The sequence below is a fragment of the Panthera tigris genome, chromosome A1 (assembly GCF_018350195.1).
Source record: "Panthera tigris isolate Pti1 chromosome A1, P.tigris_Pti1_mat1.1, whole genome shotgun sequence".
Taxonomy (NCBI): domain Eukaryota; kingdom Metazoa; phylum Chordata; class Mammalia; order Carnivora; family Felidae; genus Panthera; species Panthera tigris.
The window spans coordinates 131,296,622-131,316,406 of record NC_056660.1 but is presented as its reverse complement, the minus strand read 5'-3'; the positions used below and the strand labels follow the sequence as shown (position 1 = coordinate 131,316,406).

Here is a 19,785-nt window from a genome sequence, read left to right as displayed (position 1 = left end):
ACTAAATTTCTGAGGAAAGACTCTCAAGTGAAATATAGATACTAAAACCAACCAATGAACAAAAAAAGTCAGCTTGAAGGATACACAGGCTGTGAAAGGAGAAGAAAACAGAAATCATTAATATCCAGTTTTATAGAAAGATAAGATATAGCACCCATGAAACAGAATAAGATACTATAAAAAGAACAAATCAGCAAAAGAACTTTTGGAAATTAAAAAAGAAGCAGACATAAAGAACTTAACAGAGATGGAAGATAAAGAAATCTAACAAGCAAAACAAGGGAAGGAAAAAAATAGTTAAGACAATTGAAGAATCAGTCTAGGAAATACTTCATTCACATGAGTCCCAGATAGAGAATACAGAAGGAATTTCCAGGAACTGAAGGACATTAGTTTCCAGATGAAAGGGTTCAACCAGTACTAAGCACAGTGTTAAAATTAGACTCACATAAAGGCACACTGTTACAAAATTTCATATCATAGGAAATGAGAATATAATTGAAATTTCCAGAGTCAAGGATAAAACAAGTCATAGGTAAAAAATCAGGAGTCAGAATAACTTTGTTCTTCTCTAAAGTGATACTGGAAGCTAGTAGATGTGGATAATGCTTTCAGATTTTTGAAGGAAAGTTGTATCCAAATTAGAATGATATACCCAACCAAATTATCAACCAAGTGTGGAATAGAATAAAGGCATTGGCAGACATTCAAAATGAAAAAAAAAAAAAAAATTATCTCTCACATACCCTTTCTGAGAGCACTGATTCCAGAGGTTTCTACCAAAGTAAGGGAATATACCCTAAGAAAGAAGACTTTATATAGGAAGTAGAGGAGATAGGAAGGGAGTCCCTAGGTCACTTGTAAAGGAGATCTCAGGAAGACAGGCACCAGGCATAGAGAGCAGGCTGAAGGAGCAAAGCTGAAGATTCTAGGAGAGAAAGCCCAAGATTGCCAATTCCACAAGGACAGTTTCTATCCCATCCATCTGCACTGCTGTGTCTAAAAACAAAAAACAAACAGAAACTGCCACCCCCCAAATCCCAAAACCAAACAAAAACAAAAACTTGAGAATTAGTAAACCTCTTAGAAAACACATAATTTAAACCTTAATTTAAACCTACTTTTACAGAAAAGGAACTGAAGACAGATGACTCCCAAGTGACTAACTCATCATAGTGAAGCCAGCACCGTGATCTGTGTTTCTTGCCTACTGGTCCTATACTGTTTACACTGTAGTGTGCTGCTCTCCTACCGTGGAGATTATGTAGTCTTTTGGTTCTTCACTTTTTTTTCCTTCACCATATGAATCTTGAAGGATAAAGTACCCTGTCATCGTGAATAGAGGTTTATTCTAGAGGTGATTTTTCAATCAGAACACCTGGGACAAATCTACCCTGGCAGGAAAGGGAGGGAGTTAACATACCATAATCACCAGGAAGGGATAAAACTTCTTTGTTCGAATCAGCTTTCCTAACTTACTTTCACGCTGAAAATGACTGACTCAATGTAGATTTTCTTTCTTAAAAAGGTACACTTGCCTATGGTCACTTACAGGCTCAGAACTTGTTTCCCAGTATCATGACTCCCACTCAGGAGAGTGCTCATTCCTGTATATCATGCAGATTTCAGTAATAAAGTATTATAAAAGGGATCCAGGTGGCTCAGTCAGTTAAGTCCGACTTCAGCTCAGGTCATGATTTCACCATTCGTTAGTTCAAGCCCCACATTGGGCTCTGTGCTGACAGCTCAGAGCCTGGAGCCTGCTTCAGATTCTGTGTCTTCCTCCCTCTGACCTTCCTCCACTCATGCTCTGTCTCTCTCTCTCTCTCTCTCTGTCTCTCTCTCTCAAAAATAAATAAACATTAAACATTTTTAAGGGGATGCAAATTTATTTCATGGTTATCTAGTGGAAGCCCAGTGCCCCCCCCCCACCTCCTGCCACTCAAATAAACAATAAATTGGTTCCTAAATACAGGGAAGAAGGGAGTGTAGAGGCTGTGGTTCTTAGTTCCATTGATAACTTTCTGTTACTGCTCAGGATGTCTGATGGGGTCAGGGTAAAACACTGACCTATTGATTGTGAGTTCTCATGCCATATCCTTTAGTACTCCTGAGGGTTCCTTGAATCCTGCCTTGGTTCTTCAAGGTGGGGAGCTCTTGTACCAACTATCTTGACTAAGTTTTGTGTGTGTGTGTGTGTGCTTTTTGTTTTTATTTTTAATGACAATAAAAATAGTGAGCCGGGAGAAAGCTAAGAATTTTTAATGTGCTTACATTAATTAGTTGTTCTGCTTTCATGAAACAGAGACATAAAGGGGAGGAGAGATAAATGTCACCAAAAAATAAAACCCAAAATTTATTTTTGTATGTTATGTTCTTTTTTGCTTCTGTTTGTATTTATTTCTATTATATTGTATATTTTCAATGCATTTTATATACTTAGGGAATTAAAAGAAAATAATCTTTCATTTAAAACAAAGAAAATAGTCTAAATGACAAATATATCAATTTTTTGACACAAATTAGAAAATGTGAGAGCAGGACTTGACATGGATGGGTACAATCATTGCAGTTTTATTATAATCAACAATCTGGAACCTGTACAACCTTCTAAAATTGTGTTACCAGTGCTGTGAACAGGGAAAGATTGAACAATCAGTGTCTGATAAGGATTATACAATCTTATTGACTCACAATGTGTGTATGTGTATGCTTATGTGTGAAAATGCTTACTGTCTAGTGACACTACAATACTCTAGGAAACTTGTTAAGGTTTTATACTGTGTTTTAAACTTGCTGAGAAACTTTCCTTTGGAATTGTATATGATAGTAGCAAATATTTGAAGCCCTGTTTATATTAGAATATACAGAAAGTCAAGGTAAAATTTTACTATTTACAAAGGACCCAAGAAGTTCAAGAGTATGGATTTTTTTTCTCATTCTATTTTACCTAGTGTTATTTAATGTTAATTAGCTATTTACCTGTAATTAGGAGGTATTCCTCTACTCATACATCCCTTAATATTTTATGATATTCTTTTATTTCAGTCCAGAAAATAAATATATTTTGACAAATTTGGAGGTTTGGGGTTATTTTGATTGTTTGGTTTGGTTAAGAAAGTTTTATTAAATAAATAAATAGATAGATAGATAGATAGATAGATAGATAGATAGATAAAAGAAAGTTATATGTCATGGGTGCCTAGGTGTGGCTCAGTCGGTTGAGCATCCAACTTTGGCTCAGGTCATGATGTCACTGTTCCTGAGTTCGAGCCCCACATTGAGCTCTCTGCTGTTAGTGCAAAGCCTGCTTCGGACCCTCACACACTCTCTCTCAAAAATAAATACACATGAAAAAAAGTTTTATGTTAAATTCATACTTGATATCATTTAAAGATGGTTGATACTGAACACTGCCCAGGAAAAAATGCCAAAATGAGATATTTGCATATTACCATAATTGTATTTGTTATTTCCTTTAGTAACTGCTGGAATCAGATTCAAGTAAATGACTTATACTGGTGGTTTCAGGGTTCATAAAGATAGGGCTTACATGAATCCATGGGGTAATTGAAATAAACCTCTGTTTGGCTCAAAATGTACTTTTTATAAGAAAACTACAAAAGATATTTGCAAAGTAGTTGATTAGAAGTCTCAGCAGTGATTGGGAAATTTAGATGAATGGATCTAGGTTGGGAACTATCTAGTCAAGTATTTAAAAGCAGCCGGAGTGGCTACAAACCTGGTGACATATGCAGACAAAGATCTGGTATCTGACCCTGCAGGTACTACTGGACGGTTTTTTCTTATTATTACAGAGTTGTCTCCAAGCACAGGATCATATCCTCCGACTTCTGTATGTCACACAAGAGACTGCCACTCTTGTTGATTGTCAAAAAATTTAAGTGCTAAGGAGGCTTTTGCCTTCAATTTTTTACTCCAGTGTTTGTATCTTTTAGCAAGAAATTCCTGTTTTGCAGAAACTCAAATTCTTTTCCCTATGCCTGTGTACATTTCAATATCCTGTCTCAGAAAGACCTTCAATAGAGGTGGAATCATTTTAAGAATGATAGTATAGAAACACTGAACTGTCTAAATCAAACTTTCATCTTCAGTGCTTGAATTCTCATACACTGTTATCGTAAGTACTGCTAGTTCCTAAGGGTAGTAGCCAGGAAAAAAGATGTCTTAAATTCTGGGATTGTTTTGTTTTTATTAGAACTAATTTCTCTATATAATCTAGTCAGTGGACTCTTTATCCATCATTCCTAAATGGAAGAGGTTATTTTTCCCATAGCTATGTATTTGCTTTGTTTCTTATAACTTTGGGAAGGGGCATGTTTACAGTAGTCATTCTGAGCTTATTATAGCTACAAAAAAAAAAAAAAATCTCGAGATAAAGCTAAAGTGACTAATATCAGATCAAGTCAATTTCAAAACAAAGAATGTTTCTAGAGATAAAGAGGGTTTCTTTAAAATGATAAAAGTGTTAGTGAAGAGGACATATGAATACTAAGTATTTATGAATACTAAGTGGTTATGTACCTAATAACAAATTTAAACTATATGAGACAAACCCTGATAGAACTACCACGGAAAATCCTTGTGGATAAACAAATTCACAATTACAGTTGTAGATGTCAGTCACTATGCCTGTCTCAATAATTGATGGAACAGGTAGACAGTAAATCAGAAAGGATATAAGACTTGAATAACACTGTCAGCCAACTTGACCTTTTTAATATTTATAGAACACCTCACCCAACAACTGCAGAGTACACATTTTTTTCAGGTTCACACAGAATGTCTAGCTAGATAGACCTTATTCTGTGTTATAAAACAAGCCTTGATAGATTTTAAAGGGTTCACATTATGCAAAATATATTCTCTAGCCACAAGGTAATTAAATTAGAAATATAGTGACAGCTTCCTGGAAAATTCACCTAATATATGTAACCTAACACTTCTAAATAACCCACTGGGTCAAAGAAAAAATGCAAAAGGAAATTACAAAGTATTTTGAACTGAATGAATAAAAACACAATATTTATGGGATGCTCATAAAACAGTACCTAAAGGAAATTATAACACTAACTTCCTGTATTAGAAGAAATATCTCAAATTTATGACTTCACCTCTGCTTTAACACACTAGAAAAAGAAAAGTGAATGAAACCCAAAGTAAGCAGAAGAAAGATAATAAAAAGATTGGAGATGAAATCACTGAAATGGAAAATAGGAAAACAATAGAGAAAATTAGTAAAACCAAAAGCTGGTTCTTTGAGATCTATAAAATTGAAAAATTGCTATCCAAACTGATCAGGTAAAAATCAAAACAAAAAAAATCAAAACAAAAACAAACAAAAATAAAAGAAACAAAAACAAAACAAAGAAACAATACCAGAAATGAAATAAGTGATAATACTACAGATTATACAGATAGTAAAATAAGGGAATATTGTGGAAATGCCAATAAGTTGAACAACTTAGATAAAAGACAATTAGTTGAAACATACAAACTATAAAAACTCTCTCAAAAAATGAACTGAATAGCCTGCATCTATTAAAGAAGTTAAATGGTTAGCTTAAAAACTTTCAACAAAGCAAACTCCATAGCTGAATGACTTCTCTCCTAATTCTTCCAGATGTTGAAGGAGAAATAATGGCATTTCTACATAAGATCTTAAAAATTGAATATGATGGAGAACTTTCCAACTCAATTTTTAAGACCAGCATTCCTCTGAGAAACTACAAGAAAAGTAGAGATTCCTATAAACACAAGCACAAACAGAATTTTAAGCAATTTTAGGCAATTAAAAGAACTTTAGCAAATCAAATCCAACAATATGTGAAAAGGATAATATAACCAAGTAAAGTTTATCCCAATAGTATAAGATTTGTTTCACGTTCTAAAACAAGACAATGTAATTCATCATTTTTAACAGCTCTTTACAAAAGAACACGTAGATGATAATTACAGTATTTTAAATAATTCAAAGAAGTCCACTGTCCATTTCTGATAGTTTGATAGTAAACTAGGAAAAGAAGGGAACTTTATCAACTTCATAAAGGACATCAAAAAACAAAAACAAAAAAACTGGAAGATTACATAATACCTAATGGTAAAAGACTGAATGTTTCCATAACATAAGGAACAAAGCAAAGATGTCTACTCTTCCCACTTCTACTCAACTTTGTGGTGAAGATTCTAAACACTACTCAACTTTGTGGTGAAGATTAAGGCAAGAAAAAGAAATCAAAGGCATCCAGATTGGAAAATAAAGAGTGAAAACTATTTGTAGATGACATAGTCGTCTATGTAGAAATCCTGTGAAATCTACCAAAGAAAACTTCTGGAACCTAATAACCTAAGAATGAAGTTTAGCAAAGTTGTAGAATATAAGATCAATCAATGGGCAAAAAATCAATTGTATTTCTGTATTGTGACAATAAACAATCAGAAACTGAAATGTTAAAAATACCTTTTATAATAGCATTAAAAATATGAAATATTTAGGGATAAACTGACTAAAAGATGCACAAGACTGAAGCATATAAAACATTGCTGAGGGAAATTAATGAATGAATCAAAAGATATACCATATTCATGGAATAGAAGATTAAATATTTTTAAGATGTCATTTCTCCCCCCCTTGATTTATAGATTCAAACTAAACACAATCAAAATTCTAGCAGGCTGTTTTAGAAACTGACAGGCCAATTTTATAATTTTACAAGCCAATGATAATATCTTCCAGAATTGTAGTATAGTATCACAACCAGGATTCTGACATTGGTAGAGTCAAGATACAGAATATTTGCATCACTCATATCGCCTTTTTAATCTTTATTTTTTATTTATTTTTTCATATTGCCTTTTTAAAAGCCACACCCACTTCTCTCTTGTCCTTACTACCTTCTTAATTTCTGGCAACCAAAAATTTGCCATTTCTGTAATATTGTAATTTCAAAAATGTTTTATGAATGGATTCATATAGTATATAATCTTTTTAGATTTTTTTCAGCTAGCTGTAATTCTCTAGAGATTCACTGAGGTTGCTGCATATTTTAGTATTTTGTTTCTTTTAATTATCGAGTAGTGTTTTATCACATAGATATCCCATAGTTTGTTTAACTCTTCACCCACTGAAAGATATCTGACTTGTGTACCATTAGGGGCTATTACAAATAAAGCTGCTATTAACAGGATTTGGGTGAACAGAAATCTTCATTTCTATGAAATGAATACCCAGAAGTACAATTGTTGGGTTTTATGGTATTTGTATCTTTAGTTTCTTAATAAACTGCCAGACTGTTTTTCAGAGTGGCTATACTATTTTACTTCCCTACCAAAAATGTATGAATGACCCAGTTTCTCTGCAGCCTCACTAGAATTTGATATTGTCTTTTTTTTTTTTTTTTTTTTTAAGCATTCTGATAGGGGCACCTGGGTGACTCAGTCAGTTAAGCATCCACCTAGATTTCGGCTCAGGTCATGATCTCAGGGTTCTTGAGCTGGAGATCACGTCCGGCTCCATGCTGACAGCCCAGAGCCTGCTTGGGAGTCTTTCTCCCTCTCTGTCTGTCCCTCCCCTGTTCATGCTCTCCCTCCAATAATAAATAAACTTAAAAAAAATATATTTTAGCATTCTGACAGGTGTGAAGTTATATCTCAATGTGATTTTAACTTACATTTCCCTGATTGCTAATGATGTTAAACATCATCTCATTACTGTTGAATCCTTTATGTACTCTAGATTCTAGTCCTTTGTTGGATATCTGGTTTGCAAATACTTTCTCTTAATATGTTGCTTATCTTTCCATCCTCTTAATAGGTCTTGAACAGTGTAATAGTTTTTAATTTTCATAAAATCCAATTTCTCAATTTTTCCTTTTTTAGATTACTTTTGGTGTCAAAGATAAGAACTCTTCCTATCTTTAGATCCCAAAGATGGTCCCCTTTACTTTTTTTTACAAGGTATCACACCACCCCCCAGGTAGGACATATATGATATTCCTTGGATACTCCCAGCTATCCCAAAACAAGAAAGGACAAAAAACAAATGGTTAAACTGGTTAGACTCTCCACCAGTTCATAAGAAAAAGGCAATTCCATTAATAGCCTTAAGTCCAGGAACTCCCTACTGTCTTAATGCTTTGCTAGAGAGAACAACAACCTTAGTTTGACAATAGCTAGGCTTCCAGTAGTCTGTGAGTCTTTAGCATGTGAAAATCTTTTTGAAAACTTACCTTTTGACTCTACCTCCTCCAAGTCCATGGTATATAATAACCATTCATTCTTGACAACCCCAGTGCAGCTCTCTCTACCCACGGTCCTGTCCCCATGCTTTAATAAAATCACCTTTTGCACTCTCCCCAAAAAATTTTGTAGTCTTACATTTTCACTTTAAGTCCATGATTCATTTTGAGTTGATTTTTGTAGAAGATGAGATATTTAGGACAAGTTTTATTATTTTGCTTAAGATAAGCAATTATTAAGGCGCCTGGTGGCTCGGTCGGTTAAGCGTCCAACTTCGGCTCAGGTCATGATCCCATGGTTTGTGAGCTCGAGCCCCACATCAGGCTCTGTGCTGTCAGTTCAGAGCCTGCAGCTTGCTTCGGATTCTGTGTCTCCCTCTCTCTCTCTCTCTGCCCCTCCCCCACTCTTGCTCTGTCTCTGTCTCTCAAAAAATGAATAAGCGTTAAAAAAAAAAAAGATAAGCAATTATTCTAGCACTCTTTGTTGGAAAGCTATCTTTCCTCCATTGAATTGCTGTTGTACTTTTGCCAAAAACCAGGTGGTCATATTTGTGTGGGTTTGTTTGAGTTCTCTCTTCTGTTCCCTTGATCTGTGTCTGTTCTTCCACCACCACCAACAGTCGTGATTAATGGTAGCTATATAATAAGTCCTGAAATTGAGTAGACTGATTCTTCCCACTTTATTCTTTTCCAGAAATATTTTAACTACTTTCTCTTCTTTCCATATAGATTTTTAGAATAATTCTATGTCTAGAAAGAAATCTTGCTGAGATTTTGACACGAATGGCATTAAACATGTATTTCAGTTTAGGGAGAATAGATATCTTTACTATGTTGAGTCTCCAATTCAAGAACTTAGTCTGTCTCTCCATTTATGTAGGTCTTTCACTTGTTTACATAGATTACTGTGTAGTTTTTGTGAGAAATAAGCCCACTGACCCAATCAAAGGAGGGATGCAGAGACTGAGCACAGTGAAGAGAGGCTTCTTCTTGCGAGAGTGGGTGTCTGGTGGACAGGCACAACTGGGCGGTTACAGCAGGCAATTTATCTCCTAAATGGTGTATTTTGAATTTTGTTTCTGTGTATTTATTACCAGTGTGTAGAAAGGCAATACCTTTCTTTTTCTCTTATATCCTTGCTGAACTCAATAATTTCATTTTTTATAGATTCCTTGATATTTTTTATGTAAACCATCATATCATCTGCAAATGGGAATGGTTTTATTTTTCTCCTTTAATCTATGTCTTTATTTCTTTTTTTTTTTTCTTTTGTTGTTGTTGTTGTTTTATTGCCATACCTAAAACTTATAGTACTGTATTGAGAAAGAGTGGTGAGAGATGACTTTCTTACCTGGATTCTAATCCTAGAGGGCAAAAGCACTTAAACTTTCACCATTAAGTGTAATTTTAGTGGAAAGTTTTATGTAGTTGCCTTTTATCAAGTTGAGAAATATTCTCTCTATTCCCATTTTTTTTACAGTTTTTATTATAGAATGGTTGTCAGATTTTGCCAATTCTTCATTGATCAGTATGATATTATGATTTTTTCTTAGCTTGTTAATATGGTAGATTATATTAATTAATTTTTGAAAATTGAACCAGCCTTGTATCCATGAATTCTATTTGCTAAATTTTGTTAAGGATTTTTCCATCTGTATTCATGAAAGATGTTGGTCTGTAGTTTTCTTGCTTTGTACTATTTTAGTCTAATTTTGGAATCAGAGTAAGAGTTACATAGAGTATTGATAAAATTTCCTTCTATTTTTGGATAAAATTGCATAAGACTTGTATGAAAGTAGTGTTTATTTTTCTTTAAATGTTTGGTAGAGTTCTTCAGTGAAGTTATCTGGGCCTGAAGATTTTTTTTAGAAGTCTTAAAGTTAGATATTAAATTTCCTCAATAGTTAAAGGGTTATTGAAATTATCTACTTCCTGTTAGGTGAGTTGTGGCATTTTGTTTTTTGAGAAAGGGGTCCATACTATCCAAGTTGTCACATTTATTTTTGTAGGGTGTTCATAGCTTTCATTTATCTTTTTGATGTATATAGGGTCTGTAGTGGTAACCCTTTTTTCATTTCTGATATTGATGATTTGTGTCTTTTTTTCTTTCACATTTTTCCAGAGATTTGTCAATTTTATTGAACCAGCTACTTGTTTCATTCTTTTTCTCTAATTTTTTTGTTTTTTTTTTCAATTTTATTAATTCTTGTGCTTTATTATTTTTCTTCCTTCTACTTGCTTTGGGTTTATTTAGCTTTTTCCCCCTAGGCTCTTGAGATCAAAGTTAAGATGTAATCAGTTTGAAACTTTTCTTCATTTCTATCCTAAGCATTTAGTGCTATAAATTTTCCTTACAGCACTGCTTTAGCTGTGTTACACAAATTTTAATATATATCAGTTTCATTCAGTTAAGTATGTTTTGTTTTCCTTGAGACTTCCTCTTTGCCCAATGGATTATTTAAAAGTGTTGTTTTGTTTCCAACTGTTTAGAAATTGTCCTGTTATCTGTTACTGATTTCTCATTTGATTCCATTAAGGACAGAGACATAACTCTGTATGAGTTCAGTTCTTTTAAGTTTGTTAAGTTTTGTTTTATGACACAGGATATATTCTGTCTTGGTCTATGTTCTGTAGGTACTTGAAAAAAATGTGTATTCTACTCTTGTCGGGTAGAGTGATTTTAAATCTTGTTTAGATTCTATTGATCGATGGTTGTTGAGTTCTTCTGCATTCTTGCTGACTTTATGTGTAGCATCTATTGTTGAGAGAATTGTAGATTTGTCTGTTTCTCCTTTAAGGTCTGTCAGTTTTGCTTCATGTATTTTTTAGCTCTATTGTTTGGTGCATACACATTTAGGATATGTCTTATTGGTGAGTTGAAACTTTTATCATTATATTTGGCCGTTTCTCTCACTGGTAATTTTCTTTTTTCTGAAGTCTATTTTATCTGATCTTAATACAGTCACTCTAGCTTTCCTTTAATAATGCTTGTTTGGCATATCCATTTCTATCCTTTTATTTTCAGTGTGTCTATATCTTCTTTGAAGTGGGAGTCTTGTAGGCAGTGTATAGGTGAGTCATATTTTTCAATCAACTTTACCAACCACTTTCTTTTAATTGGTATTTTTTTACATTAATGTAATTTTTTATATGTTAGAGCTAATCCTACCACTTTATTATTTGTTTTCTGTTCACTCTGTTTTTCATTCTTTGTTTTCCATTCTTGTTTTTTTTCTCTGCCTTCCTGTGGATTACTACTTGAACATTTTTTAGTTTTATCTGTAGTGTCACTGGAACACCTATAGAATTGCGTATAATTTATCTGTAGTGTCAAAGACACATTGTGTCCATAGTGTTTTTTTTTTTAATTTTTCTATGATATTTTATATGGCATTTTTAGTGGTTGCTCTAGGTATTAGATTATATATACATAATTTACCACGATCTACTGGTATTGTCTTTTTACCAGGACAAGCGAAGAGTAGAAACCATGCCTCCCTTTATGTCCCTTTACCCTCTTTCCTTTACAATACACTTGTCGTAAATATATTCTCCACATACATTTAAAACCACATGAAACAATGTGTAGTTTTTGCTTCCACAATCAAACATAAGTTAGGAACTCAAGAGAAGGAAAGCCTGTTGTACTCAGGGCTTTGCTTATTCTATTCTTTCTTCTTGATGTTCCAGTGTTCCTTCTTTTATCATTTCCTTTCCATTTAAGGAATTTTCTTTAGCCATTCTTTTAGGGTCTGTCTGCTGGTGATGAATCCTTTTACTTTTTCCTTATCTGAGAATGTCTTAATTTCTCCTTCATTCCTGAATAATATTTTTACTGGGTAGAGGATTCCAGGTTGACATTTCTTTCAGCATTTAAAAAATGGCCACTTCTTTCTGTCTTCCATGCTTTCTAATAAGAAATCTGCTTTCATTCTAATTGTTTCATTCGTATAAGTAATATATTATTTTTCTCTGGCTGTTTTCAAGATTTTTTTTTCATTAGTTTTCAATGAAAAGTATTGTTTTCATTGTTGTTATATTGTTATATTTCATTGGTTGTTATATTGATTGTTTCATTTTTCATTCAATTTAAGATCTTCCTGGTTCTGGACTTTGATGAGTTCTTTTCAACCAAAATTTGGACATGTTTATATTGTATTATGAAATGTTGGCTTTCCTTAAACCTTGTCTTTTATATGATTTTCCTTGGTACCACCCCAGAAGAGAAAGTGGCTTTTTATTGCCAGGGGGAGACAGAGGTTCTACTTCCCCACTTAGGTTCCACCAACACTCAAAGTGGTCATGGCTTCTTGTTACTGCTAGGTGAGGGGATGAGTTCTAGCTCCCTATTGGTATCCCATGGTGGGAGTGGTCTTGTTACTTACTACTGGGTGATGATGAATGCGCCGACTTTCTTAGATATCTTCTGACATCATTTCAGCATAGATGGGAGGGGTACCTCATTACTACTGGCTGGCAGCAGAAGTCAAGTCTTCCCAAGTGGTCTTTATTGACACTATTAGTGGAGATCTCTTTACTGGGTAGTGATAAAGGTCCTGGTTACCTACTTAGACTTCTCATGCTGAGGAATTGGGAGATCTTATCACAGCTTGATAAGGGGGAATGTCTAGGTTCCCCACTCAGAGTCTGCTGACATGGGTGGGGGTTGTGCCAGTTTTTTCTGTGGTGTTCGGCTTGAGTAAGGGCCGTTGTTACTTACAACCTATCTGTCACTAGGCTGTCTCTGTTTTGGTCTTTAGGCTAGAGAAATCTTTTTATCTGTACCTGTATTGGAATTGCCAAAGCTGCCAGCTTCTTCAGCTCCAAGTCTGAGCTAAAGGAAGCAAGAATTCCACAGAACTCACTCCCATGTCTTTCTCTGGATTTCAAGATCCGTAGCTAGTCTGTCTTATTTCTACTTTAAAGTTGTTGTTGTTTTTAAGTTTACTTATTTATTTTGAGAGAGAGAGCACAAGCAGGGGAGGAGCAGAAAGAGAGAGAATCGCAAGCAGGCTTCGCACTGCTAGCTCATAGCCTGACAGGTGGCTCGAATCCATGAACTGTGAGATCATGACCTGAGCCGAATTCAAGAGTCGGGCACTCAACCGACTGATCCACCCAGGGACCCCTACTTTTCAGTTTTTATGTTTGTTTTTACAATGTCTGGTATTTTTTGTTGAACTTACTGGGAGAAATAGGAAAAGTACACTTACTCCTCTTCCCAGAAGCAGAAGTCCAACTTAACTTTTTTTCTGTGCAACTGATTTTTGACAAATGTGAAATAAGTTGCAAAATATTATACATGCCACTGTATTTATATGCCATGTAAAATATCACTTATCCATCTTTCAAAAAAGAGAAAAACTTGGGACTTATTTGTAACTATTTTGTATAAGTGATTGTATGTGCATATTTGGTTGTATGGAGAGCAAGCTTAACAGAAAACACCAAATTGTGTATTTCAGAAACAAGTTAGAGAGTAGTATATATTCTTTCCTTCTAGAGTACCAATGACATAAATATTATTAGATTTCTTTACAGTCCTGTGATCTTAACATCCTAGAATACCATAATCCTCATTTTGTTTGAAAAAGAAAAATTTAAACACCTGTATTTGAGGGGTACCAGGTTAGCTCAGTCAGTATATCATGCAACTCTTGATCTGAGGGTTATGGGTTCAAGCCCCATCAGGCTAGGCATGGAGCCTATTTAAAAAAAAAAAAAAAAAAAAAAGACTGTATTTGATTGTATTGTTTTGTTTTTTAAGACCTGAAATAGTACCCACCAAACTGTTGACATTGATTCGGTGTAGGAATTAGCAGTGGAGTACTTGAATTTTTTATTTAATGTACCTAGTAGTAGTTGAAATTTTTATAAAAAGCATGTAATATTTTTATAAGCTTCTCAATAAATAAAAATAATTAGTGGACCTTGAGGGTATTAAGCTAAGTGAAATAAGTCAGAGAAGGACAAATACTATATGATTTCACTTATATGTGAAATCTAAAAAAGAAACAAACACATAAAAAAGCCAAGCTCAGAGATAAAGGAAAAAGATTTGTGGTTGTTAGAGGCAGGTGATAAGGCTGGTCAAGGAGTACCGGGGTGCCTGGCTGGCTCAGTGGATAGAGTATGGACACTTGATCTCATGGTTGTAGGTTTGAGTCTCATGTTGGGTGGAGAGATTATTTAAAAACAAAATCTTTAAAAAATAATAAAAGAGGTACAAACTTCCAGTTATAAATAAGTCATGGGGTTGTAATGTATAGCATGTGGACTGTAGTTAATAGTACTGTATTGTATGTTTGAAAGTTGCTAAGAGGGTAGATCTTAAAAGTCCTCATCACATGAAAAAAATGTTGTTGGTATGTATGTAACATGGTGACAGATGTTAACTTGACTTACAGCAAATATTTTGGAATGTGTCCAAATATCAAACCATTATGTTGTATGCCTGAAAATAAATAATGTTATATGTCAATTTATACCTCAATTTGAAAAACAAGAAAGGAGAAACTGTTACAAGAGAAGTGCAGTATCTCCTAACCAATAAAATTCATCAACCAGTAACCAAAGTGGAAAAACTGTATACATACCATATTAGTGTGCACATTCATGGTGTCCTGATTCTTTCCCCTCAATACACAGGAGTAAATGAAGAAGAGGAGAAGAAAAAAGCAAAAAGCAAAGAGAAAATCAAGTTGAAAAAAAAAAGAAAAAGGTATTTTTTAACATCATTGTTTTTTAAAAGCAGGACTGTGAATCCCAGATGGATTATAAAATTTTATATTTTGTGTGTAGTCCAATTAATTTAACACTAATTCTTTCCTTAATGGGGATCAGATATTCAGTTGTTTCAGTAAAATAACAGTCCTTGAGGAATCAAAGCTAAAGTCAATACTCAGCCACCTTGAATTTTTTTTCTTGGAGCAAATTAAGGTATAAATAAATAATACCCCCCCCCTTCTTTTATGTATTCTATTTGTGTTCTAAAATTTAGAGTTTAAAACATCAGCCACACTTTTAATTGGATGATGTCTAAATTCTTTACATATATATTTTGTCCTCATATATATAATGTTGGGGCTTAAGTATTTGTATTCTCAAAATATCATTGCAATGGTTACAAAGTTATTAATAGGATTTACGTACCCACTTATTCTAAAAAATCATTCAGGTCTTTCAGAACCCATATCAGGCGCCAATGAATTTTTAGTATCAGCTCTTTTAACAACTAACTGGTTAAAGCAATTGATCACAAGAATTAAGAAGCAGCTTCTTTTATGGTTAACAAGTACAGTTTCATATATACTAGAATAAACATATATATACAGATATCTTTTAAGGTATTTGACAATAATAATGTCTGACTTGGACCCTAGTTCTCTAATAGAGTAAGTTCTGAAAATCAGGTGTTAACTTCATAGAGCATTTAATACATACCTTTCAACACCTCAGCTACTTCATAATTTAGAAAAGTTCATTTTCTCTCAAGTGTTGGGAGTCAAATAATATTTAACATAAAAGCTAATAGGAAGATAGAGGTCAGTGTATTTTATAGTCGGACTAATGTATTGTTGAATCATTTGCATTAGCACAGCAAGGATTGTGTATAGACAAAATGAAATTATCTGTTTTCTTCCAAATTCTAAGATACTTGTTTTATTGTAACAAATTATTTATTTGAGCCTCTCTACTTTGGGTCTCACAGACCTCAGACAGGGCCTGAAATTAAATGAAATTTTCTAGTCATACTCAGCAGAGATTTTGCCACCTCTTGGAGTTGTTATGTGCAAGTCTAACACCGGGCCTTAAAAATTAAAATCCAGGACCAAAAAGCCAAAGAAAAATGTACAAACAATCTCTACTCAGAATCCAGAGGTCAAGCAGGGTCTTTAAAACAGAAAAACAGGCAAGAGTTGACAATAACAGAGATGAAGAGGGAATAAGAGAATACATGAGAAAATAAGCTCAGGAAACAAGCCAGAAGTCTAAGTAAGACAAAATGGAGAAAGAAATACAGCATTACAGAAATGAGGGAAAACTCAGAGTTTCTAAACAAGAAATTCAGTCAAGTAATTCATGAGAATCACTGGCAGACACAGACTTGAAGTCTCATGCGTTTATTTCTTGCTTACTGTAGGTCTGTGTCAGGTTTTCTTAGTTTGGGCTTTAACTTCTTTTTTTTTTTTTTTTTTTTTAACGTTTATTTATTTTTGGGACAGAGAGAGACAGAGCATGAACTGGGGAGGGGCAGAGAGAGAGGGAGACACAGAATCCGAAACAGGCTCCAGGCTCTGAGCCATCAGCCCAGAGCCCGTCGCAGGGCTCGAACTCACGGACTGTGAGATCATGACCTGAGCCGAAGTCGGACGCTTAACCGACTGAGCCACCCAGGTGCCCCGGGCTTTAACTTCTAACGGTTAGCTCACCACTACCTTTTTAGAAAGCTGTCTTTTTTGGGGCGCCTGAGTGACTCAGTCGGTTAAGCAACTGACTTCAGCTCAGGTCATGATCTTGCAGTTTGTGCGTTTGAGCCCCTCATTGGTCTCTGGGCTGACAGCTCAGAGCCTGGAACCTGCTTCCAATTCTGTGTCTCCCTCTTTGTCTGCCACTCCCCTGCTCACGCTCTGTCTTTCAAAACTGAATAAACATTAAAAAAAAAAAAAAAAAAAAAGGTGTCTTTATTTTTTATTTTTAATTGACTCAGTTTCTGTCTTCTGACACATTTAGAGTTTGGATGTGGGGAGATTGTTGTATACCTACTTATATAAGATCTTAAGAGATGCCTTTTCTGTTTTTTTTTGTTACTTTTCTCTTTTAATACTAGAAGAAGGAATTGCATAGTTTTTTTTTCCAAATCTAGTATTAGAGGAGTATTAGAAAAATAAAGAATAATGATAAATCATCCTCATTTACTTGTATGCATTTAAAACATCTCTTTTTGTAACTAGTGAAAATTACTTTGGAATGCAAGTGCTCATCTGTATCACTTGAACAGGAATTTAACAGAAGTCCTTTTATTTAGCTAATTTTCAGCTTTCACCCATTTTTACCAAGGTACAAATATAGCCCTTTTTACATAATTGCATCCTTTTGTAGCTCTTTTAAGAGAATATGCTGGGGTGCCTGGGTGGCTCAGTCGGTTAAGTGTCCGACTTCAGCTCAGGTCATGATCTCACGGTCCAGGAGTTCGAGCCCCGCGTCGGGCTCTGTGCTCAGAGTCTGGAGCCTGCTTCAGATTCTGTGTCTCCCTCCCCCTCTAACCCTCCCCTGTTCGTGCTCTGTCTCTCTCTGTCTCAAAAATAAGTAAACATTAAAAAAATTAAAAAAAAAAAGAATATGCTAATAAGTTATTGCATATGTAAATGAATTGTATATATGATAAAGGCTTGGTAAATACCACTTTGTTTAGCTTATAAGATTTTGAAGGGTACAACAGGATGAAAAGCTGAAAATCACAGAAAAATTATTGCATCCTTACTGAGTTTAAAACTTAATACTAGAGTTGAGCAAAATAGAGTTATTTGTTTTGTCAGCTTCTATGACCAAGGAGCAAAAATTCTGAAGTCTGTATTTTAAGAGAATACAAATATATAAAGCACATTTTGAGTTTCTTTGTTTATACCCCACTTTGCTCCAAGAATGATTTCAGGCAGTTAAATCCCATTTAAATTTAGCTATTAGCCATAAATGCAGTTATCAGTCAGTCTCTATTATTGCCCATAGGTCTTATTCATCCAGTTCCACTGAAGAGGACACTTCAAAACAAAAGAAACAAAAATACCAGAAGAAAGAAAAGAAAAAAGAAAAAAAGAGTAAGTCAAAAAGGGGGAAACACCACAAAAAGGAAAAAAAGAAGAGAAAAAAGGAAAAGCATTCTTCCACCCCTAATCCTTCTGAGATCTGCAAAAAGTAACTGAATCTTCAGCCTAAGCCATTAAATTTTAAAATTTGGTTTTAGAAATTATTTGACCTTCCTTGGAATTTGCTATATAATCATGCTTTGCAATAAACCACAGCCTTTTCCATATAGACATTTTTTTCGTATATGGGACCATTGTCTTCTGGCAATAGATTTTTAATGTGCTGACTATAAAGTATTGAATCAGTCTTATTACTTGATAGCCACACCCCAAATATAGATATTTATACATACAAAACACATCATTTTTGGTATTCATGATTGTGTCTGACTAGTGTTGTTACTTTATAAGTTGATTGTAAATGGCTTTACTCCAGTCAACACAGGTAATCTACCTAGCAGTTAATGAGTATTGTTCAATCAAGTGTCCACCTTCCAGTGATAAAATGAGGTAGGGGATAATGCTTTGCTCTTGACTCTGAAAAATTTAATAGCTTTATTTCCTATGGTAATGTATAAAGATAGTGAAATTTTTCACTGTCATTTTTAAATCTTGAAACTTTTTTGGATGTCATAGGAAATGAAGCTGCTTCACTGGTCTTAACTAGGACATTTTAAGCGAATGGTGTTGGCAAGAAGATAATGAAAATACTTATAAGGGAGTTTTACTATTACATGAAATGCAGAGTGTCTAGTACCTGCCTCCTCTGTTATTGTAACAATTAAAATTCTCTTCCTCTTTTAAAAAGACAAGCGTAGTGCAGCCTCTCAGAGTCTTGCAGAGATGATGCTGTGTTGGGTAGGATATTTAGGATAGACTCCTGGGTTGTTTTACAAATGTGCCATATTGGCATCTCTTAAAGTGATACCTCAAACACAGAACTTTTTAATTAGGAGGATGACAGCTAAATCATTATTAGAACTGATTTTTATTCTGTATGTAAATTTTATGAAGCTTGTTTCTATGAGTAATGTGGAAATTTTTTATAAATGTGAACATATATATTTATTTGTCTAAAATAATTTGTAGTTTTGAAGCAGGTTTCACACTGAATTTATGGTTTCAAAAATGACCAGTTTGGGGTGTTTCTCTCTTTTACTTCCGTCTTAGACCTTAAGAGCAGTGACAAAAATTTAGGGTTAAGAATTTTATTCTGTACTTTTTAAAATATAAGAGCCAGGGAGTTGCATCATGAAAGCCTTTATATAACAATGAAAATTTTATATGAGTAAGCATTTTCAAGCATTTATCAGTAGATATAAATGTTTCTTACACTGTTAATTTCACAATGATCAGTGTTACTTACTTTGCTTGATATTTGGATATCCCTTACGCCCAGTGAGTTAAGCACTTAGCAGCATCAAACATCAATCACTTATCATGGCACAGCACCAAAGATTGCATGTACTCACTGTGGTGCAGTTATAAATTTTCAGATTACTAACCTACAGACATGGCTTCAGGCAAATTCATTATGGTGAAACCAGGTAAGTACATGTAACCTCACAAGCTGGAAAAATGTACCGATTCTTTCTTCATCCAGCTCCCCTTGCTCGCATGACCTCACTCACACTGGGGGAGCTCACAGCTCCTCGTAATATCTGCTTACCATGCTGAGATCTAGGGAGGCTACACCCACATCCCTCTTCTAGCTTTATAGC

At 34.3% G+C, this 19,785-nt stretch overlaps 1 protein-coding gene across 1 annotated transcript in view; it reads left to right on the top strand.

The window, feature by feature from the left end:
• The window catches only part of SREK1IP1 (SREK1 interacting protein 1), a 41,135-nt gene extending 22,838 nt beyond the window's left edge, over positions 1–18,297 (top strand). Inside the window, exons 4-5 of the mRNA XM_007079902.3 lie at positions 14,907–14,979; positions 17,988–18,297. Of these exons, the coding sequence (XP_007079964.1) occupies positions 14,907–14,979; positions 17,988–18,177 (263 nt within the window). The 3' untranslated portion in view covers positions 18,178–18,297. The remainder of the gene's footprint in view (positions 1–14,906; positions 14,980–17,987) is intronic.
• The last annotated feature ends 1,488 nt before the right edge of the window (positions 18,298–19,785 follow it).